We start from the raw sequence: 25299 nt of genomic DNA on the forward strand, positions 1-25299 counted from the left end.
ATGCGCTTAGCGCAAGTTGAGACTCGCTCAGTGCATGAATGATGATTCGCTTAGCGCACATGGCGCGCTGAGCGAGTGGATGACTGAAAATTTTTCTAAGAAGTTATTTTTCATCCACAACTTCAAAGAAGCTTTGACAACCCCATTTTCAAAACTGAACATGTTGATGACTTACTCAACAAATCACAAATAAGTTTATCCTAACTATATGCAATAATTAATGAAAATAAAAAGAGCTGGGTTGCCTCCTAGTAAACACTCGTTTAAAGTCATTAGCTTGACGCATATTACCTCATGGATCTAGAGCAAGCTTGGCTCTGACCATTAGAACCATCTCATTCTTAAGTTCCTCAACCTTTAAATAGACATTCCGGTCAAGTAAGTACTTTACTGCATCAAACAGATCAAACTTGATCTTCTGATCATCTATGCCCATTTCTAGTTTACCCTTTCCCGTATCCACCACACAACCGGCGGTTAACATGAAGGGACAACCCAAAATCAAGGGGATTTCAACGTCCTCTTTAATATCCATCACAACAAAATCTGCAGGGAAAGTAAAATGCTACACCTTGACTAGAACATCTTCAATCACTCCATATGGCATTGTAATTGATGTGTCTGCCAGTTGTAGTGTCATTCTAGTTGGCATAATCTCCAACTCTCCAATTCTCCTACACATGGAGAGGGGGCATCAAATTTATACTGGCCCCCAAATCAATGAAAATTTTACCAACCAACACTGCACCAATAGAGTAGGGAATAGTGACACTCCCAGGATCCTTATGCTTAGGTGGAAGGATTCTTTGAATCACCGTACTACAGTTCCCTTCCACCACAATGTTATCATTCTGGATGTATTTGCTCTTTCTGGTAAGCAGATCTTTCAAAAACTTAGAATATAATGGCATTTGTTGTAGGGCTTCTCCAAAGGGAATGGTTATCTCTAATTTCTTGAAGATGTCAAGGAAACGAGCCAGATGTCGCTCTTTGTCTTTCTTTGATGGCACCAGAGGGTATGGTGCTTCCTTCCCAGTACATGAGACAACCTCTTTCTTCTTTTCTCTTGCAAGCTCACTCTTTGTCTCCCTTTCTCCCTCTTTCTCTCTATTTTTTTCATTTTTTTTCTTCTTTTTCTTTTTCTTCATTTATTTATTTCTCTCTCAACTAATCTTCTTCTTCCTCTTTTTTTTTTCTCCAGCCACTAATTCTTGGTTGTCACTAATCCTTCCCTCATCCTCAACCAGGTTTGCCTTTTTGCTCTGGGTCATGACAACTTTGCATTCTTCCTTTGGATTCTTCTCACCGTTTGCTCCAAAATTGCTAGAAGAATTCTCTGCTATCTGCCCAGCTGCCCCACTTGAATCTCCAAGTTTTTAATGGCAGACTCGATGCTCTTATGATTTGACATTGTAACCTGCATAAATTGAGCTAAAGTCTCCTCCGGCTTGGTGGTTCTGTTATAGAGGCTAGACCCTTGGTTCTGAGGCCTATTGGATGATCCACATTGGTCCTTGTTGAACTGATTTCCAGGGTTGGACCTTCACTGCCCTTGATTCTGGTTATAATTTGAACCTTACTGGTAACCTGCATATCCACCTGCATTAAATCCTGGCCTGCTTTGGTTTCCCATGTGATTTACCTCTTGGGTTGTGTCATCCAGGGGAATACAGTGTCCGGATTCATGAGCCCCTCCGCATATGCTGCAACCTCCAACTTGCAAAACAACTGAATGTGAAGGTTGATTAACCTGCAATTGATTAGGCAACTGACTCAATGTTTTTGTCAATGTCTCAAGCTGCTTATACAACAAATTATTTTGTGCCAGTAATGCATCTTGAGAGGAAAGCTCCAGCAGGCTTCTCTTTGTGGGAATGTGAGTCCGATCATGCAAGATGGCATGATCACTTGTAGTCATGTTTTCAATGTGTTCCATAGCCTCTTCCGGGGTCTTCAATTTGATCTTCTCCTTTGCAAAAGCATCCAACAATTGCTTGGACTGCGGCCTTAACCCATCTATAAAAATGTTGAGTTGAATTGGTTTTGAGAATCCGTGAGTCGGTGTTTTCCATAACAAACTACGAAATCGTTCAAGTGCTTCACTTAGAGACTTATCCGAAAACTGGTGAAATGAGGAGATGGTTGCTTTTCCTTATGCTGTCTTAGACTCGGGGAAATATTTCTTCAAAAATTTCTCCACCACTTCATCCAAGTCTTGAGACTGTTTCCCTTAACTGAATGTAACCATCTCTTTGCTTCTCCAGACAATGAAAAAGAGAACAAACTCAACCTCACTGCGTCCTCAGGCACACCGGCAATCTTGGCTGTATTGCAAATCTCAATGTATGAGGCCAAGTGTGCATATGGGTCTTCGTTTGGCAAGCCATGAAATAGATTTCCTTGAATTAACTGTATCAAGGAGTGAAGGTATGTAACATTGTGTGCTTGAACTTCTGGTCGTGCTATACTTGTGAAGAATTGTGGCACAGTCGAGCTAGAGTAGTCTTCAAGGGTAACCCTTCTAGGTTGATCTTCAGCCATGATATTAGCCCTAGATGCACCTACTTCTGGTTCTCTTTGCTCTGGAAAGATAGAAGATGCCTCAGAAGATTGAGCTTCCTCCGAACCTAGTTGTGCTGTCCTGTCTTGCAAAAATTTTCTTTTTCGCTCTGCGTTATTCCTCCTACAAGTGGCTTATATCTCCAAATCCAATGGAGCTAAATCACCTGCAGAAGGGTTACCTCACATACAAAACTCTAACAAGAGAAGCAGTTAACCAAATCAAGAGAAGAATAAATTTATTCACACAAAAATCAATCAAAGAATAAAAAATCAATGCCTACAAACTGAACTATACTTCCCAAATGGAAAAAAGTTCCCCGACAACGGCGCCAAAAACTTGTTCGCTAAAAACTTGTTCCACTGGTCAGCGATGCTAATCAACAAGTGCATCGAGTCGCACAAGTAATATAAAACGGTAAGAACCAAATATCGAATCACAGGGAACTTGTTTCATTCAGAAACATTCATTCAGTAGGTAAACATTTGTATAAAGCCAGTAACTATAAAGAGAAGTTGTGTCTACAGTTCTAATTCAACTACAAAATTAACTACCTAAATGTGAGGGATAAACAGATGATTAAAACGTTGGGTTTTTCTACTAAACAAAATGATGTTATTAAGTATTTTTCTCTATTTAAGGTTGTTTCTGTGTTCTATGTTGAAAACGACTACTCAAACCAAGATTCCTCTAGTGAATGAGTCTAATTCTATTTAAACTTCGTTCTAGATCCCTTTTCAAACTTAGCTTAAACGAATTGCATTAAGATTACGACATATTATAAACTAAATCCCTGCACTCCGTGTCCAAACATACAGTTCTCTAGCCTGCTCTATCAAGTTCTAAGGATTTAAAGCACTTCTCAATGCTAAAATTCCTAACTTTACACATAAATGGGTGATCAAGCCACAAGAATGCAAGAATTAAATACAGATAGAAGCAATGAACACATAAAAACAACTTTAAATAGATAGTGAAGAGTTTTACATCAAAGCTCAGCAGAAATCCCCAACAAGAGATTTAGCCTTCCATTGTAAGTTAGCACCTTTCAGCACCAAGATGAGGTTTTTGAGGGAAAATTAAGATTACAAAGTGGTGGGGATGTCTCCTCCACCTCTAGAAACCTAACAATCACTCCTAAACCTAAAATCCTCTTGAATGTCGAGGCCTTTCGTTCAAGCTTTTCTCTCTTGCTCTGTTATGTCTCTCTCCCCGAAGTCTCTCAGAACTCCTCTTTTTTATTTTTTGACAACTTTAGTCTTTCAAGGGCTTTTTGATCCTGAAGGCTCGCTTAGCGCCATTTTCCCGCTAAGCGTGAGTTAGTGAATTTTTGCTTAGCGAGCTAGCGCGCTTAGCACGAGAAGAGACAAATGACTCACTGAGGGAGCTGATGGCACGCTGAATGCATGCATGAATGACAGGTTCTCGCAACTCGTTAAGTGAGCTAAGTGCCTCGCTTAGCGGATGTTACTCGCTAAGCGCATATGCCTCGCTTAGCGAGATACCAACTGCTTTAACCTTCTTCTTCTTCATCCTTTAGCCTGAAACTGAAGTTGAACCACATTAATGCACAATATTGGGAATATCTACTGAGTAAAATTAAACTAAACATAAAAATGTGTACAAACCTACAAAAAGAACCATAAATTGGGAAAAAGATATAAATTTCATGAAACTTTTCAATACAAAAGTTAGTCGTAAATGATGACTAACAAAGAACATAAGTGAAAAGTGGGAGAAGAATGAACAATAGTTGAGAGAAAAAGAGAGAAAAAAGATTTTGATCCTAAAGCTTGCACAACAAGTAACTAAATCTATTTTTGTACAAAATGAAGTAACTAACTAACTTCAACTAATATATATGGTTACTACTCAGAAGGAAGGGATGGGCCCTGATTAGACCCATCTAATCAACCTAATTAAACTAACTACACAAAGCAAACCCTAAATTCGCAGCCCAATTACTCAAGTGCAAAGGTTCTGACTTCCAAGCCTAATTTGAGCCTCGAAATGGCAGAACTGGCCCAAGCTTATTTGTTACAAAATTGAAGATCATTTTCTTAGCTTTACAGGGACTACTCACATGTTCCATTTGGAGTTCTATAGTGTCCTATAGTCCCTGCACAAGTTAGATAGGTCAAGTAAGCAAAAAAATCCAAAAATAAGCCACAATTATCAGTTAAGCTCAATCATTTTCCTAAGACCAAAACTAAGTTAAAGTGAGAAAATAAGGGTCAAAGAGGTTTCAATTGAGCTAAAAATAATAGAAAATACTAAACTACAAATACTCAATCAAATTCTCCCATACTTTATCTTTTGCACTCCTAGGCAAAACTAAAAGAAAGACTAAGAAAGAGAAATCAAACTAAAAAAATTACCTCGACTAAAAGAAGGGTATGAACAAGGCACACATATTTTTCAATGGATCTTAACAATGCACAAAAATGAGAGATAAAAAATGGAAGAATGGTCTCAAGGTAACAAGCAACCCATGAACACATGATCACAAAATGCAAAGTGGACAAGTAGTCTAGTCAAAATTAAGAATGTACCATGGTGATAGAAATCTTTCAAAGAACAACACTCAACCTTTCCAAATGTGTATGGGTTTGTGTTTACACTCAAGTACCACATGTAGCTAGCACATCCAAATTTTGACAAGACTCTAATCCATTCAACTTGAAATACACATGCATCAAAGATCAAAAGGACTTTTATTGGTTTGTAATGTATGGCTTATGTAAGGGTGGATATGAGAAGGATATGTAGGCTAGAACTAAGGGAAAAGAGGGACAATGAGGGATAAGTCAACAAGTAAAAAGATGGTTAAAAACAAAGAAACAAAGTGGAGAGCAACAAAATTAAAATAACAAGATCTTACAAGAATGAAAATGAACCACAACACATTTTCTTCTTCTTCTTTTCTTTGTTTGTATAATTTTTTTTTTCTTTTTGAACTTTAGCTTTTTATACTCCCATTTTTTTCTCTTTTCTTTTATTATTTCTTTTTCTATTTTTCTTCTTCTTCTTTTTTTTCTTTTCAACAAGTCACAAGAAAATGAAATGACGAAAACAAAGGAACTTTCATAAAATAAAGTACAAATCCCCCACACTTGTGTGAAACCCATTCCCAAAACAATTCCAAGGCCCTTTTTTCTCCCTAATGTTTAGGACAACATGGTTTTGCACTTTTTGGTTTGTAATGAGCTACAAAATGAAAGAAGGAGTTAAAGGCTCAAAGAGGGTGACAATGGATATCAATGCAAGGTAGGCTTATTTGGCTAGTGGCTAAAAGAAAGAAGGCCTTAATCATCTCAATCAATGCATATGCAACAAGGAATGACAAAAAAGAAAAGGAAAAACCTAGAGTAATCCAACACAAGGGTGAAATCACACATGAAAGAGCATGAATGGAATAATGCAATCCATCCACAAAATCCTAAAACTCACAAGGCATCATTCTATCACACATGATCCACCTCAATTTTTTTTAAAGCCTACTTATCACTTCCATAATTGCAACAATGGTTCACTTCAAGCGCGAAACCTTTGAACCAAAAAAAAAAAAATACATCTCTCACAATTTATACAAGTTAGAAATCCTATGAAAAAGTGCCTAAACTAAAAAAAACATTAGACAACAACAATTGCAAAGTCTAAAATTTTTATTTTCTGTATGTAAAACAGTAAAAAAAAAAGTAAAACAAAAAAATACAACAAAACAGAAAACATGAAACATAAAACAATAAAAAAATAGAACAACGTACAAGTACAATAAAATAGACAAAATAGAATATAGCTAAATAAAAACAAAAAACAAAGAAAACGAAAAATAGAAAACAAACAATTTTTTTTCTAAACCTTCCCCCCACACTTGAAATGCACATTGTCCCCCAATGTGAGCATGTAATGAAATGCAAACAAAGAGATAACATATAAAAGAAAAGGAAAGGAAACTCCTCAAGTGTCATTCAAGGCACATCATCACATAAAATTGGCAAGACCAAAGAGAGGTTCGCCACAAATTCTTCCTCCACTTGGGGGCTCTCATGAAAAAACTTGAGTTGGTGACCATTCACTTTGAAGACTTTGTCAGTAACTTCATTTATAATCTCAACTACACCGTGGGGAAAAACATTAGTAATAACAAAAGGTTCATCCCATCTAGATTGATGTTTAACATAAATAAGCTTGAGGCGAGAGTTAAACAAGAACATTTTTTGGCCAATACTGAACTCCTTCCTAAGAATCCTAGAGTTATAAAACCTCTTCACTTCTCCTTGTAGATCTTGGAGTTCTCATAGGCTCCTAAGAGGATCTCTTCAAGCACGGTGCTTAATCTCCACCGGAAAGTGGCATGCCTTACCAAAAACCACCCTATAGGGAGACATCCCCAAAGGTGTTTGGTAAGTAGTCCTATGGGCTCATAGAGCATTCTCAAGTAGCTTGCTCCAATCGTTCCTGTTGGGTTGCACTACCATCTACAACACTTGCTTGATTTCTCTATTAAAAACCTCCGCTTGCCCATTAGTTCGGGGATGATAAGTTGTACCAACTCTATGCACAACCCCATACTTTTGGAGCAAGGATGACAATGACCTGTTACAGAAGTGGCTCCCCTATTCACTGATAATGGCTTTAGGCACACCAAACCTGCAAAAAATGTTAGATCTCATAAAATTCACAGCAAGTTTAGAATCATTAGTTCTTGTGGCCTTAGCTTCAACCCACCTAGAAACATAATCAACAACAAGTGAGATATATGAAAAACCATGAGAAACAAGAAATGGACCCATAAAATCAATACCCCAAACATAAAAAATCTCACAAAAAATAATGGGTTGTTGAGGCATCTCATGCCTATGTGTAATGGTCCTTCTCGCTCTCTAACACTGCTCACAGTTGGTAGAAAAATTATGAACATCACTAAAAATGGTGGGTCATTAGAACCCACAATCTAAGATTCTTCTAACCGTCTTCTAAGGACCAAAATGACTGTCAGTAGGTGTGCCATGACAAAACTAAAGAATAAACTGAATCTCATGATCGAGCTCACACCTAGGGATCACTTGGTCACTACCAAACCTCCACAAGTAAGGATCATCATACACATAATATTTGGCATTACTCTTAAGTTTATCTATTTGAGTCCTAGATGCTTGTGGTGGGACAATAGATGCAACAATCAAATTCACAATGTTAGCAAACCAAGGTGTGACATGTGATGAATGCAACTGCATCAAATGCTCATCAAGGAAGTTATCCCTAATAGGGAGGGAATCAATAGGTCCCTCTATCTTGCTCAATTGATCAACAACCATGTTTTCTGCACCACTCTTGTCTCTGATCTCAATATCAAACTCTCGAAGAAAAAGCATCCACCCGATCAATCTCGATTTAGCATCAAGCTTCTTCAAAAGTACCTCAAGGTGGCATGATCAGTAAAGACTGTAATATGGGAGCAAAGAAAATAAGATCTGAATTTATCTAATGCAAAAACAATAGTCAAAAGCTCATTTTCGTTGGAGGTGTAGTTGACTTGGGCTGCATCCCAAGTGCATGAGGCATAAGCAATGAAATGTTATAGTCTATCAATTCTCTGCGATGAAACAACCCCAAGTGCGTAGTTGGAGGCATCGCTCATGAGCTCAGAGGGAAGCTCCCAATCCGGTGGCTACATGATGGAAGAGTTGGTAAGCCTCTTCCTCAGCTCCTCAAATGCCTCTTTGCAAGGCTGGTCAAACACAAAATCTACATCCTTCTGAAGAAGCTTGGACAATGGTAGGGCAATCTTGCTAAAATCCTGGATGAATCTTCTGTAAAAACCTACATGTCCAAGAAAAGAACGCACTTCCCACACAGACGCAAGGTAAGAAAGATAAGTATTAACATCGATCTTGGCCTTATCAACCTCAATACCTCTACTAGAGACCAAATGCCCTAAGACTATACCTTCATGGACCATAAAATGACATTTTTCAAAGTTAAGAACAAGGTTAGTTGATGGAAGCTTGCTTGAGAAGCTTCTATGGAGGCTGAATATTTGAGCTTCAATAAGGTCCTTCAAAGGTGATTTTCAGCCATGGAGTTGCAGCGGAAGATAAATGAGAATAGGTGAGAGGAGGTCCCATCCACTAGGGAGTAAGCCATGGAAGGAGGAGCTTTAACACCAAGAGAGTGTCTTGGATAAGAAGCTTAGAGAGGAAGCTTCAATGGATGAAGAGAATAAGAGAGAGAAAGTGGCATGGAAAATTAAAGGAAGAAAATGAGAGAAGTTGAACTTTGAAGTGTGTCTCACAAGACTCTCATTCATCAAAGTTATGACAAGTGTTACACATGTTTCTATTCACTTTGTGAATTTCATTTTCATTTCATGTGAATCTAAGAAGAATATTCAAGAATATGCCAAAGGCATCTTAACATATTCCCTTTAGATGCCACAAGAATGAAAAATGTGACTCTAGCACATGCGAAATGAATATTCCAAGAATATGCCAAAGGCATCTTAGCATATTCCTTGAGAAGCTAGAGGGGGGAAACTACATACACCCCTCCAATAGCTAAGTTCACCTCATGACAAAATACATGAAAATACAAAAAAGTCCCTACTACAAAGACTACTAAAAATGCCCTGAAATACAAGGCTAAAATCTTATACTACTAAGGTACCCTTAACTCGTAGGGTAGGGTGTTCTTAATTTGTAAGGTACCCTACAAACCTAAAATGGCCAAAATACAAGGCCCAAAAGAAGGAAAACCTATTCCAATATTTACAAAGAAAAGTGGACTCATACTTAGCCCATGGACCCAAAATCTATCCTAAGGCTCATGAGAACCCTAGGGCCTTCTCCTACATCTCTGGCTCAATCTTCTTAGAGTCTTTTATCCAATACCCTTGGGGGGTAGGATTGCATCATCCCCTCCCCTTGAAAAGGATTTGACCTCAAATCCAGAGGTTCTTGAAACTCTGGGCTTCTTCCCTCAATACCTGTAAAAAGAATAAAAACATATATATTAGTGGTGTTGAGTATGTTAGAGTAAGGTAAGATCTGAAAACCCCTTTCCTGGACACTTTCCTATGAGGGAACATGGTTCCTCACCAACTCAATGAGTGGTGCTACAAGTATAGAAAAATATGGGACAAACCTTTTGTAAGAGTTTGTTAAGTCATGGAAACCCCAAATTTCCCTTATACTTGGTGGAGTGGGCCACTCAAGAATTACCTTTATTCTCTTAGGATCTGTGGGAACCCTTTGATCACTATTTAAAAAATTAAGGAAAGTAATGTAATAAAACATACCTTTTTTTATATTTTCATGTTTATTACTCCTACCAAAAAGTATGACAAACCTAAGGTGTCCCATATGAGCACTTAGGTTTGTATTGAAACCAAAAATAAGAACAAACCTACCTAATGAGTCCCTATGTATGCGAATCATGAAGATGTTGGATGCATGTGTGATTTTACAAAAGAGGGTTGCACCACTCAACACATTCATCATACCACCTATCATAGGGATTTGGTGCCTCATAATACCTATTTTAAGCACCAACAAAGCACATGGGTTTAAGCTCTTACGAACTAAACCCTCATCCAAAAAACTCTTTTACTTGAAGAATAACCTCAAGCTTAAGAGGTATGGCAGTGCTAAGGGAGGTTTCCCTTGATATGAGAAGATAGAAGGATTGTTTAGGAATGAGTGCTATTTTGATATCACCTTTTGTTACAAAATGATTTTCCTTCTTAAGAATCTTCTTGAAGGAATCATTTTCCTTTTTTTTTTCCTTCCCCTTGGCCTTTGAAGACAAGGCCTTACTATCCTTCTTTTTCTTTTGTTTTTCTTCCGCATCCTTCTTATCATCTTTGGGCTTAGAAGGTGCAGTCCCTAAGATGCCTTGTTCTTGGTCTTTCTTTGGATAAGAGTGAGAGCCATAAGATTTTGAAGTAGGCTTCCTTTTAAGTTGTTACTAGGTCATCTAGGTCCCTATATGGAAGGAGCTCAACCTTGTCCCTCACTTCCATATTAAGTCCACCAAGGAACCTAGCAATACTTGTTCTTTCCTCCCCTCTAAGCCCAACTTTCAAAAGGAGTAGTTCCATTTGTTGCATATACTCTTCAACACTCATACTCCCTTGTCTAAGCCTTTGGAGCTTATCCATAAGCTCCCTTTCATAATAAGAGGGGATGTGCCTCTTCTTAAGGGAACTTTTCAAGTCATTCCAATACTCTACTGGAGGATCCCCAAGAATCATTCTTTCCCTAACAAGGGAAGTCCACCAATAGAGGGCATACCCTTGGAAGCTAAGGGTAGCCAAAGGAACCTTCCTTTCCTCACTTGTATGATGGCAAGCAAAGAGTTACTCAACCTTCATTTCCCAATCTAAATAAGCCTCTACATTATCCTTCCCATGGAAGTATGAGAGGTTAATGTTAGCCTCTTGAGGCTTTCTTTCCTTTTCTTTCCCATGGGAGTGAGGTCTAGGATGTGACCTATGCCTTCCTTTATAATAGTCACTAAGTTCTTCACTTAGGCTCTTGTAGGAGTCATGACTACTATAAGAGACATGTTTTTCTTTCCTTAACTCTTTTAGTATTTTCCTTCTTTCTTCTTCCCTTATTTGTTTCCTCTCATCTTGACTTATTTTTACCCTTTTTTTCCCTTTTCTTTTCTTTCTATTTTTTCTTTCCATAACTTGAGGGAACTCAACTCATCTAATATTCTAGATAGAGGGTCCTTATGAATAGTACCCTCACCATTAACACTAGATGAATGATGACTCATGTTGGTTCCTAAGTTGTGGTTCTTTCTTGTTTGGGGTTTGCAAAAGGGTAAAAGCTAGGGTTCAAAAGAACTCAAGATAAGCATGATAAACAAGAAGGAAGTATTATGCAATAACAAGATAAACTAGGTGTGACTAGTAAAGAAAATAAGCTATGAAGGTAAGCAAGAAATGTAAATTAGGCGGATCCTAAGAGTGTTTGGATGACCTCATTTAAGGTTCCCAACAAAATACTCACTATCCTAAGGGAAAAATTGCCTAAAATTATTACAAACAAATGGAAGTTTGGTAACCTATTGGAGGCTCCCAACACACTTCCAATGAAAGACCTTTTTGTTACAAAATTTGAAAGCAATGAAGGTAAACGTACAAGTGTCCAATTACAAAAAAAAAATCCTCAATTTTGGTGGCTATTCTCTCTTTGGTGTTTCACTCAACTTGGAGTGCTTCTTAGTCCAATAGCTCTTAAAGTGGTTGGCCCATTGCTTCTTGACTCAAATTCTTCAATGGATGACACCGATCCTCCTTTCCAAATCCATATATGGAAACTCACAAAAGAGGAAACAAAGAAACAAGCAATAACCAAAGACAAAAAATGAAATGAAAAGCTAAACCAATAGAGTTTTAACAAGACAATTTTTCAAGGATTATTCAACAATTAAAGCAATGAAAAGCACATAAAAGCAAACTAGGACTTAAAGAGAAACCTAGAATGACTCTAGAGTATAGTAAAAAAACTATAAAAGAAAGACTAAAGAAACCTCTAGTTTTGACACTTGTTTTCACACTACTTTTCAATTGACATTTCAGAACTAAGATTGGTCTAAAATAGACACTAATTATAGAACAAATCATGAGCCAAAACAACAAGCACACTTTCCTTTCACTTTTTATTTTTATTTTTCGTGGACACTGATTTTCTTTCCAACTTTTATGATTTTTCTTATTTTTTCCTTTTATCCACATCACTTGGTTCTTTTTTTCTAATTTTTTTCCAGATATCTAGAAAATTCAGTAAAAATTTCAGCTCAAAATTCGCAGTGCCCAATTCCCATTAATTTTTTTAAGTTTGTGTGTTCAAGTTGCTAGCACCAGTGATTTCAGGCTATGAATTTGTTAAGCATGGTATATTGATTGCCTTAGGCTTACTTTCAACTTTCATATGTATGTTAAACTCACCAGGATTGTTTACCACATTTTTAGGAGTTCAATATACACTTAGGATCAAAATTTCAGCCTGCAATTCAATCACCAAAACCCAAATTCACAATGGACACAATCATAAGGAAACCTAAAAGTTCAAGAAAAGGTTCACAATCAGAGACTCTTTAAGAATTATACATGAAAATGTTAAGGACTAATTAACATGAAAGATTTTACTCAAATCAAATAATAGGCTAAAAAAATTTCATACACTCATGAAAAAATGAGTTAGACAAATAAACAAGAAAAATAAAATTCAGCACAACATAAGAAATCTTATGTGACAAGTTTCATGACTAGACATGACTTCTATGACAAAACTAGAATAGGTGAACATGTCACTCTAGATTTTTGAGGTTTTCTTCTGCTTTAATGTTTTTGTAATAATTTTATGGTTTAGGTTTCAACCACAAAAAAATAGCAATACAAAACTCAAAGGAACCTAAACTTCACAATTCATGGTTCAAGAACAAGAACAAGAAATTTGAACCATAGAAAATCAAATCTAGTTTCTATAGCAAGTTTAATCGGTGGGAATTCTAAAGAATCATGTTAACAACATTCAACACAAGACATGTGAGAAAATACATGGAGAAAAATGAAGAAACAACAATGGAGGTTAATAGAGGTTTAAGGAGCACCTACTTGAAGCTCTTTGCTCTGATACCACTTGATGGAAGCTTGCTTGAGAAGATTCTATGGAGGCTGGATCTTTGAGCTTCAATAAGGTCTTTCAATTGTGATTTTCAGCCATGGAGTTGCAGCGGAAGATAAAGGAGAAATGGTGAGAGGAGGTTCCATCCATTAGGGAATAAGCCATGGAAGGAGGAGCTTCACCACCAAGAGAGTGTCTTGGATAAGAAGCTTAGAGAGGAAACTTCAATGGAGGAAGAGAATGAGAGAGAGAAAGTGGCATGGAAAATTAAAGGAAGAAAGCGAGAGAAGTTGAACTTTGAAGTGTGTCTCACAAGACTCTCATTCATCAAAGTTGTAACAAGTGTTACACATGTTTCTATTTATAGCCTAGGTCACTAACTAAATGAAATTCACTTTCATTTTCATTTCATGTGAATCTAAGAGGAATATTCCAATATGTCAATGGCATCTTAGAATATTCCAAAGATATCTTAGCATATTCCTTTTAGATGCCACAAGAAGGGAAAACATGATTATAGCACATGGGAAAGGAATATGCCACAAGAATATTCCAAAGAAATATTTTAAGAATATGCCAAAGGCATCTTAGCATATTCCTTGAGATGCTAGAGGGGGGAAACTACACACACCCCTCCAATAGTTAAGCTCACCCCATGCCAAAATACATGAAAATGCAAAAAAGTCTCTAGTACAAAGACTACTCAAAATGCCCTAAAATACAAGGCTAAAATCCTATACTATTAAGGTACCCTTAACTCGTAGGGTAGGGTGTTCTTAATTTGTAGGGTACCCTACAAACCTAAAATGGCCAAAATACAAGGCCCAAAAGAAGGAAAACCTATTCAAAACTTGCAACAACTTTTCCTCATGCTCAAGTGAAAGGTTGCTATATATGATGACTGTGAGCTTCTAAGCATCATCTAAATAGGTATATTTAAGGCGCTCAGGTAGTGGTTTCAGCTCCAAGGAAGGTGGCTGAATAGTGGAAGGCAAGGGAAGGTTGACGACTGGTGGAAGAGAAATAGGAGGCTTAGAACCTGCACTTGCATCACAATCAGAGTGAATTGCAGAGGAAATCTCTGCACAAATACTACATATAGCAGTAGACTCATCAGAATCATCACAGGCACAATCAAAAGAACCAAAGTCGTGAAAGTAAAAAAAATCAGAAAATAAATCTGTACAAATATCTACAAGAAAAAAAGAATGCTTCTCAGCATGTCTCATGGCCTAAAAAATGTTGAAATGCACAACATCATCACCAAACTCCATGGAACGAGTTCCTACATGCACATCAATTTTGGTCCTAGCTGTCATCAAGAATGGTCTCCCTAGGATCAATGTTGTCCCATGGTTGGAAGACTCATTCTCCATATCTAAAATGTAAAAATTTGCTGGAAAAATCATATCCTTAACTCGGACCAGCACATCTTCAATGACTCCAAGTGGAATCAAAACACTCTGGTTGGCTAGATGGATGACAACACAAGTGGGTTTTAAATCACCAAGATGTAATGATCTATAAACTGATGTGGGCATGACATTAATTGAGGCTCCAAGGTCAAGCATGACATCTATAAAAGTGCAATCTCTAATGGTACAAAGGACAGTAAAAGTGTCAACATCTTTGCACTTCTGTAGCAAGGTGGATGGTGGAATAACAACAACAATTTTGCTATGTATAAGTGCAGAAACATTTTTGCCCATCTTCACTTGCTCATTTCCTTTCTACTTCCTCTTATGACTGCAAAAATCCTTCAAGAAATTTGCATATTTTGGAATTTGTTTGATGGCATCCAAGAGGGGAATATTGACTTCCACCCTCCTGAAAGTCTTAGGAAGATCATAATCAAGCTCCACTTTCTTTGCAGGAATGGATCTAGAAGGAAAAAGTAGAGAAATCTGTTTTGGCATTGTGATCAATTTTTGCACCAACGTCTGTTGGCTTTGGAAGCTCTCTGCCACTCCTCAAGGTAATAACACTCACATTCCCCTTAGGATTGATAATTGGTTGTGCGGGAATATTACCAGAATCTTGTTGCTACAACTGGTTGACAGTTGTAGCTAGCTGTCCAATCTAAGTTTGCAGGTCTTGGATGGTGGCACTTACATTTTGTTGAAACTGAATGTTGCTGGTGGCCATTTGCTTCATCAGCTCCTCCAAGGAAGGTCCAGAACTGCTATTCTGCATAGGCTATGCAGGTAGAGGTGTAGATTGCTGGAATTGTTGTTGTTGTTGTCTGAATGGAGGATGTTGTTGGATCAAGTAGCCTTGAAATAATTAAGAAGGGGGGGTTGAATTAATTATTAGTGAACCTTTACTAATCAAAAAACTTATCCTTCTTAATGTTACTAGATTCAATTAGGCTTTTACTATAATGTTAAGAAAGTAAAGAACAGAAATAGAAACTTAACCAAAAGTAAAAGCGATAATTAAAGTGCACTACGGAAATTAAAGAGTGTAGGGAAGAAGAAGACAAACACAAGAATTTTATACTGGTTCGGCAACAACCCGTGCCTACATCCAGTCCCCAAACGACCTGCGGTCCTTGAGATTTCTTTTTGACCTTGTAAAAGCCTTTACAAGCAAAGATCCACAAGGGATGTACCCTCCCTTGTTCTCTTTGAACAACCAAGTGGATGTACCCTCCACTTGAACTTATCCACAAGAGATGTGTCATCTCTTGTTCTCAGTTACAACAACCCAAATATATGTATCCTCTACTTGTACCACAAAGGATGTACCCTCCAATGTGTTAAGACAAAGTTCTCAGACGGTTAGTCCTTTGAAACTTTGTGAAGGGGAAACAAAAGATATCTTAGGCGGTTAGTCCTTTGAAATCTTTTGTTTAAGGGAAAGGGAAGAATCAAAAGAATTTTCAGACTGTGTCGTTTTGAATTCTTTGAAAAGGGAGGAGGGAGACACAAAAGAATTCAGGCGGTTAGTCCTTCGTTCTTTTGGAAAAGGGAGAAGAGAGACACAAAAAGAATTCAGGCGGTTAGTCCTTGGCGAATTCTTTTTGGCAAAGGGAGAAGAGAATGAAAAGATATAGCACACTTTTGTTTTCTGTGAAAGAACAAAGTTTGGAAACCAGAAAACTCAGAAAGCTTTTGGAAAAGGAAGAAGAAGAAGAACTTCAAGAAGATGTTCAAAGAGATTCAAAGGTTGTAAAAGAATATATGAAAAAGTTATTGAAATGCAAGTCAAGGTTTTGCTTTTATAGACTTTTCATGTCTGGTCAAGAAAAACCATTGGAAGAGTTATAACCTTGAGAAAAACCTGAAAACCATTGGAAGAGTTACATCTCTTGATTTTTATTCAAAACTTGTCACTGTTAATTGATTACCAAAACCATGTAATCGATTACACAAAGCATTTTATGAAAAGATGTGATTCTTCACAATTGAATTTGAATTTCAACGTTCAGATACACTGGTAATCGATTACCAATATATTGTAATCGATTACACCATTTAAAAAATAATTGGAACGTTGCAAATTCAGTTAAAAGCTTTTGAAATCAAACTTTGTCACTGGTAATCAATTACAGGAAACTGGTAATCGATTACCAGAGAGTAAAAACTCTGGTAACTTAGAAAATTTTGAGAAAAACTCTTTTGAAAAACAAAACTGTGCTGTTTGTTTTTTGAAAAATCTTTTCAATACTTCCCTTGTGAAGTCTTCTTGATTTCTTCTCTTGAATCTTGAATTCATCTTCTCTTGAATCTTGAAATCAAACTTCTCTTGATTCTTGAATCTTCTTGATTTCTTCTCATGAAACTTGAAATTAAACTTGATCTTGAACTTGTTGACTCAATCTTGAAATCATTCTCTTGGGATTTTTGTCATCATCATTTTTATCATCAAAACTACTTGAATCAACTTGATTCATCACCATGAAGCTTATTTCTACAGATGTTGGTATTTGCTTGAAATTGTTGTTGTCTGAATGGTTGTTGTTGTTATGTTTGTTGCTGCTATTGTGGATCAGGACCATAGCTCAAGTTCGGATGATCTCTCTAACCAGATTATAGTTGTTGGAGGAAGGATTATATTGTTATTGTTGAGGTTTGAATGGCTATCCAGGTTGCATGATAAAAAACATCAATAACTTATTCTGTTTCTTGGAGTGTGAAAGATGCATCTGTTGGATGATCAAAAGCACAACAAATACCATACAACCTTGGTTGATTAGCTGCCAGCACATTCTGATGTTGACCAATGGCTTGTTGTCTTACAAGGGATGTCAATTCTGTAAGTTTATTCTCTAGCCTCTAATTGTTGGCAACCATAGAAACAAAAACTTCACTTGCAGCAGCTCTGGATGGTGCAACAACTCTAGTACCAAATTGTTGGTAATTTGCTGCCATGTTGGAAATCAATTGTTTGGTAGCAACAAGAGTTTTGTCAATTAAAGCGCCTCCACTGACTGCATCAATCATACTTTTGTCCATTAACATCAGCCTTTCATAAAAATATTAGAACAACAATTACTCACTGATTTGATGGTGAAGACATGTAGCGCACAACTGGTTGAATTTCTCCCATTACTCATATAATGCCTCTCCAGGTTGTTGCCTTATACCACAGATTTCTTTCCGGATGGATGCTGTTTTGGATGTAGGGAAGAATTTCTCTAAAAAATTTCTCTTCATATTTGTCCAAGTGTTGATAGTATCTGGTTGAAGGTACAACCAGTCCTTAGCCGCACCATCCAGAGAGAATGAGAATGTTTTCATCTTCACATAATCTTCATGAATGTCATGTGGTCGCATGGTGGAACATACTACATGAAACTCCTTAAGATGCTTGTGTGGATCTTCACCTGCAAGACCATAAAACTTTGGCAGCAAATGGATTAGTCCAGACTTTAGCTCATAACTAACCTCAGTCTCAGGATATTGAATACACCAAGGTTGATACACAACATCTGGTGTAGTCAATTCCTTGAGAGTTCGATTGTTATCAACCATTATATCAACACTAATTTTTTTCAGAATCAGAAGCAATATAAACAGGTTCAACAACAAAATTAACAATGAGTTCAGTATGTACTATACTACTATCCAAAACTACACTATCATGCAAAGCTACAATTATACTCTTATTACTTCTACTCAACCTATGAATTGTTTTATCTATCTTAGGATCATATGGATGCTGATTTGGACCTAGTCATGCACAAATAAACTCATTAGTGACAATATAGACAGAAATAAAAAACAACTACTCTACGAGGATATTATTCACAATATATGCTAAAATGCTATAGAAAATGGAAAACTGCCTCAAACAATTTTTTTAAAAATTCAAAAATACCACAATAAATGTCTAAAAATCGTTTTTGATTTTTGGTGATTTTTAAAAATCATGAAAATAGAAAAAAAATCCAAAAGTGGCCTAGATCATTGAATTTGGCAAAAATGACCCCTAATACCCATGTTCGTCCTTCATAAGGGCACCTTGATGCAACAATTTTTTCTACACTCCGGCAAAGTTTCAGTCCATATTGAGATAGTCGCGTGTGAAATGACCAAAATGCCCTTATAGCTGAAACTCATATTTAGAGGTTGAATTTGCGAATTTTGACCCAAACCAAACCCCAAAGGAGTTAGTTTTGCTCGTAATAGGGGATAAACTTTGGACACCAAGTTGTGTAGCGAAAGTCCACAAGACAGTTTACTTCTGTGACACACAATGCACCACACTATTCACAAACACTACTGCTCTGCACTACTACTATGTTTTACTGCTACTTTGCTCTGCTAATCAATGTAAAACACTCTACTACTCACACATATTCTATAGAACAATACTAACAAGACCAATGCAATATGTCAAACAAATAAAACTAAGAAATTATGCAGTACATGATTAACCTAGATCGACTTAGAGATACGATTCAATTTCGTTCCTACTTTAATTCACTTACAAACAACAAGGGGAATTTCAACAAATAGTTTATAGGCACTGGAAAGAAATGCAAAAACGCAGAACAAAAATGCGAAATCTAAACTGAAACAGAGTTTAGTTGCAAAACACAAACAGGTTGTAAAACAGATTCAAAATCATAAATTCAATTCACCAAACCAATGCAAACAAATTATCATAGTTCTGCAGAGAATGATCAAGTTGTGAAGGATCAATCAATGTCAGTAGAGTTAATTCAATTGAATTAATTCCTAAATTCATTGAAATTGCAAATTAGGTTAGAATATCATTGATTGAGCTAAAAAAATAGAAAAATACTAAACTGTAAATGCTCAATCAATGATCAATTTGAGACATTTTCCAGTTCCACCTCCTACATCAACCAAAGTTGATATGCCCTCATATCTTGTGTATACTTCAAGTATTTTTTTTCACATGGGTTGTGCATTATCATTCATTGCTTTCTTACATACGTGGTTTATTTTTGGTTCTTTCCCAAAGTACTCAAACTTAGACATTCCATGAACCTTCTTGGATAGGTCAATCTCGGGATCAATAACCACTTCCTTAAAATTCAACCTATGTTACAAAAAAGTTAGCATTTCAATATGTATTTTCATATATACGAGTTAGTAACTAATACTTGACTACAATGGTGACAAATAGCAATGATTCGAAGCACAACAGGATTTCCAATCCTAGCAGGAAAATGGGGGGAACAGATACTCAATTTCAAGTAAGTAAACAAAATTCCATACTAGATATCATATAGAATTTTGTGGAAACCAATGTATATAAATGATGATATTAAGTAATAAGCAAAGCAAAAATACTTACCATACTCTCAACTACACAGGGTGACATAGAAATGATGTGAATGAAGTGGGATAACCACCACCATTTTCATCATGGACGAAATATTTACTCGATGGTGAGATTGCATAAAATCGCATGGTGCTACCATCCTCATCAGTGAGAAGAGAGTAGCTAGCAAGCAAGCGCAACAAACACTCGAGCCTATTTGGCAAGTCAGAGTGGTAGTGGTGTTGTGTAGGTAATAATAACCTGGAAGCAATTTCACTGGGTGACATGAAACCACCACTTTATTCTGAGCTTTCCTTTGCAATGATCTCAAACACGCTGAGCTCAATTGCAGCATTTAGAGTTGCAAGAAAGACCACATTGGAACCAAGCACCATGGCATGGAGGGTAATATCAATGTCCTCTCTTTGTGGGATGAGAGTTTCCACCACATGGTTCTCTTTCTTTGAGGAACACAAACCCATGTTACTTTCTTAATTTCAGTTGATATAGTTTTGTGATCTTTTTCTCTTTTGGTGATCATGTTCGTATATATGCTTCCTTAATGTGCTATTTTTATAGGCACATTCAACACTTGCAGACCATATGTACACACACACACATTAAAAAATGTCTTTCTTTGCTTCTTTCTCTACCTCGTTTGGTTGGTTTTGAACTTTTTCGTTGTTTCTCGTGGCTGTAACGTTGTTCAACTTTTCATAACTCTGATATTTCTTAACTTTTATTAGTTAAATAAAATGCTAATTAAATACATTGTGAGGCTGACTTCATGGTATCACCGGTAGCAATTGACACTAGTGTGATGGAAAGAAAAAGTTGAAGCACAATTAAGAATATAGAACTCATCAAATAAGATCATTTCTTGTCGATCTCGGGACAACTAAAAGCTAATAGTCATTGGTTAGTCATTGTACAACAATTAAGGAAGGAAGAGAATGTGACACACATAGGGTTTTTTTGGCTACAAACAACATTATACTTGAGAGTGGGGATTGAGGAGAAGACACTAATACTAGAAGTGGTATTAGTAGAATTTAGTTTAGTTTGGATGTTTTTTCTATATGAATACCAATATATGGGATGTAATAAATAATTGTCAAAAACTTGTTATTGAAACTTAATTGTTTAAAGTCTTACATGTTCGTCCTCAAGAAAAATAGAGTAGAGAGATGAATATATTTAAAGTATTTCTTATCAAGAATGACCCAGTTAAGATACTATTGAGAGAATCACATTATTGGCTATTAGGATGATTTGAATTTTTCTCCAATAATGAATGATATGATTTAGAGATTTGAGTCGACATACTTATTAAGTTTTAAAATATAATCTCATAATCCATAAGTGTATAAGTATGAGGTTCTTAAATGAGTCCCACACTTACACATCACCTATACCTACTGTTTATAATTTAAGAACGGTACTTCTCCGATTCAAAAATTCTACAAATTTTAATAAATGGATCTCACAAGCAACCACTTATGTTATATTTTATCATTTTTTTTCACAAAAATACAAACATATACATATTGCAATTTATTTAAGATCCAATGCTTATATAAGGACCTAGTCCTATTTAAGATTCTGCTTCAACAATAGATACTCTACAAACATGTCTTTTTTTTTTTAATACAATGATAGATATCATGATTGGGAATGGCCTAACATATAACATAATCTTAAAAACCATTAGAATGTAAGCGAAATATGACTTCAATGAGCAAATAGATTTTTTTAACAATATGTAATTACATTACTTTTAATTTAAAAAAGGATATATTTCGATGTAATTCTTAAGATGTTATTTGTGTTATTTTTTCCCATCAAAATTAAAATTTCATTTCAATAATTCATATAATAAAAATTTATATAAAAAAAATGTAAATTACCTAAATAAAACTTTAATTCCTCTCTCTCTCTCCTTTCCACCCAAACGAATATCTTCGCTCTATCCACCAAAAAAAACGAGGAATGTGTCACTACTGAACTGTGCAATATGAGTGCTTGCAAAACCCTTTCATGTTTCTCCCTCTCTTCTTCCTCTTCCTTCTTCAAACCCACCCTTCTCCACCCTCGCCAACGTCTAACCCTAACTCGGAGATGTTCCACGTCAGCCCTACTCGAAGAACCGGAACCCCAATCTCCGAGCGTTCAGCACCTCCTCACGAGTCCCGACGGCGTCTCCACGCTGATGAAGATGGACCGCAAGCCTCTTCTCCCTCACGAGCCGCACGTTCGCTGGTTCCCTTACCTCGACGCCTACCGCTGCCGAAACGGCTGCGTTTTGAGCAGCGCCGAGGTCGTCCAGGCCCTCGCGCCCTGCATCTCCGACGACCGGAGGCAGAGGTTCGGGAGCGTGGTTCGGAACCGGAGCTACTCGGTCTGCCTCGTCGTGGAAGGGCTCTGCGACTTCGGCAACGTCTCCGCCACGTTCCGGTCCGCGGACGCGCTTGGCGTCCAGTCCGTCCACGTCGTGTCGTGTGACGCCAACAAAAGGTGTTGTTGAGGTGAAATTTTAGTAGCACTCTTTTTTTCACTCTAGATAGATTGAATGTGTCATAGTGTAATCATAATTCATATTAAAGCCTCCATTTAAATCAGTAATGTTGATGTTTTTGCATCGTTTTTAGCAAGTGTAAAGTAAACTACCATTTTAACCCTTATGTTTAGGGACTAAAATGACCGTAAGTAGATAAATTTAAGGACTTGGATGAAACAACTAGAAATTTTGATCAGTTTTATAGTCTAATGTGATAACGCTATACACTTTCAGGAACCAAAATGATGTTTACTCATTTTAGAGTTTACAGAAGTAATGCCAATGCGTGATTTGAATTTCAGAATTATTGACGTGTTATTATTATGAGTTATGAACTGTGTTGTTTGGACATTGTTGAAACTGCTGTTGTTGTTTCTGGTGATTATAAGAGGGGTGTTGCGTTCTGATTTTGTTATTATAATCCATAACTGCAGTTAAGAGACTGCTTTCAATTGAAATGTTTTGCCTGGCTTCCTTGTTGCAGGTATAAAGATAATCGCCATGTGAGCATGGGTGCAGAGAAATGGTTGGACATTGAACTGTGGAACTCTACAAAGGAGTGCTTTAAAATGTTGAAATCACGCGGTTATCGAATTGCGACAACTCATGTGGGAATGGATGCGGTATGGTTTGTTTCTGCTATTTTTTATTCCCATTGCAGTGCTTTGTTACAAATATGTACATAGGGGACCAATGTCTGGATAAAGGTGAGGGTTGTGTTAGGCAGTTGACCCCCAAAGCACCAACTTGAAATTTTGTTGAATGTTTATGACATGGTTTTATCTGGAGAAATTGTGTGCAACCAGTAATCATAGTATATATTGCTGCCTTGCATTCATTATTTGATGAATCTTTTTTTCTCCATTTGTGTTTAATATTATAAATCCAAGGCAAAATCTTCAAATGACATGCAGTGAAGTTTACTGACCTTTTTCTTGTTGTGTACAGGTTTCTATTCATGACTTAGATTGGTCCTGCCCAACTGCAATCGTGGTTGGGAATGAAAATAGGTTATTTCCTTCATTTTCCTGATGCTCAATGTTTGTTGTTCATGGAGTACTGAGTCTGCTGACTATTAGTAGTCAGAGGATAACCAACTGTCTCTACATTGAATTAAAATATTAAATAATTCTCATATTTCCTGTAACTTAGGTTTTACTTTCTGCTCAGGTTTTGTATGTATTTAACAGTGGCTATTTCTTGTTGCAGGGGTATTAGTGATGAGGCATTGGAGCTGTCAGATTTGCATTGCAGTATTCCTATGGCAGGAATGGTGGACTCTTTCAATGTTTCAGTTGCTGCGGGAATCCTCATGCACCACTCTGTTTGTGATAGAATATCTCGTATGGTAATGATTTTAGTTTATGTACTTTATGTGGTGCAGAATGACAAATCAATTTTAATTGAATCTTATATCTGGGTTTTGTGATTCAAACATTGATATTGTAGAGATGGGAAAAAACAAGTTATCATATGCTTGCTCCTATAGGAAAACAATTTAATTTCCAATTTTGATTAATAACAATCCAATTGCTATGCTACTACAATTGAGCATTTGTTTTCTTCAATGGGATATTCCAATCTTCTTTTAATCAACAAAGCCATCTATAAAGTGCTTATTCAGAATAACACTGTTTTTCCCCTTTTTTCTTTTCCATTTTATATATTTCCTGTAAATAAATAACTAAACAAGATCTGTTGTTCAAACAAGTTTATATGACATCAAACTCAACTCTGGTTTTATAATTTGTTAGTGACTGTCATTATCAAAGTTTGCTGTGTGCCGTTTGAAATTTAGCAGACTGAAATTTCCATAATGTTTGTAGGGCCGTCATGGTGATCTAACAGTGGAAGAATGCCAGATTCTACTTGCAGAGTTTTCTCTGCGCCATAGCAAGAGTTCGATTAGTATTGTTGAAGATTATGCAATGCGTAAAGCAGCGACATTGACCTAACAGCAATAACAGGAAGTCAAACTTCTTCTGACTGTGCTTGGCTGCTTGCCTGTACTTGGCAAGGAGACAAACCAGAGACTAGATTGTCTCTGATTGATTGAATGATTCCTACAAACTAGCATTAGCTTATGCATGCTGTGCAAGGCTCACAGATGACAATGGGGACCTTACCAACACCCAGCTTCTGTTTGGACTATAGAATATTTCCTTAATGATGTGCTTACTAGCCCCACTTTACTTAGCAATGGGGGAATGATGCTGCCAAAAGTGCAATTGCAATTTTATTTATGTGGATTTTTCGGGCCTTACAGTATCTAATGGTTTTTATTTGGATGAGAAAAGAAAATAGAAAAGGGAAATTTTTTACCTCCTATTTTTAAGTAACATCTCTATGCATTATTGGCATCCTCTTCATTCCTTTTTAGCTCTTTCGCTTACATCTTATGACATGTCAATTTTAATAATTTTATGAGTATAATTACTTTCTCTTGAAATCACGTCACACTTCTCTTGTTTCAAGCCTTTTTTTTTTCACCTTTAATAATGTAACTATATACGTTCTTATTTGATTCTCTATTATAACCAATTTGAAAGGATTATTTTATGTACCATGACCTTTTAATAGGCTCTTAAACTTTGATAGTTTGATTTACTAAAGAAACACGTGGTAGACATGTTGACAATAATACATGATATATTAATGACCTAGAATCTCAACAAAAAAGAAAATCAATGACATGTCTAAAATTTGGTTGAATTGCAGTGATTTTTTTTTCAGATGATCAAAATTAAATTATCGAGAAGGGTTTACTTTTGATCCACCCTCAGTAAAAAGGGCATTACACTATT

General features: G+C 36.6%; 1 protein-coding gene and 1 pseudogene across 1 annotated transcript; one reads left to right on the forward strand and one right to left on the reverse strand.

The window, feature by feature from the left end:
• LOC114424004 overlaps window positions 1-20420 on the reverse strand; it is a 28866-nt pseudogene extending 8446 nt beyond the window's left edge.
• A 1532-nt stretch (window positions 20421-21952) lies between these two features.
• LOC114422677 (tRNA (guanosine(18)-2'-O)-methyltransferase) lies at window positions 21953-24836 on the forward strand. Its single transcript, XM_028389152.1, has 5 exons — window positions 21953-22452; window positions 22980-23118; window positions 23444-23505; window positions 23705-23843; window positions 24322-24836. Exons 1-5 carry the CDS (start codon window positions 21953-21955, stop codon window positions 24448-24450), a joined length of 969 nt encoding a protein of 322 aa, XP_028244953.1. The 3' UTR covers window positions 24451-24836.
• Window positions 24837-25299: the final 463 nt, after the last annotated feature.

Source organism: Glycine soja, chromosome 8 (genome assembly GCF_004193775.1).
Source record: "Glycine soja cultivar W05 chromosome 8, ASM419377v2, whole genome shotgun sequence".
NCBI lineage: Eukaryota > Viridiplantae > Streptophyta > Magnoliopsida > Fabales > Fabaceae > Glycine > Glycine soja.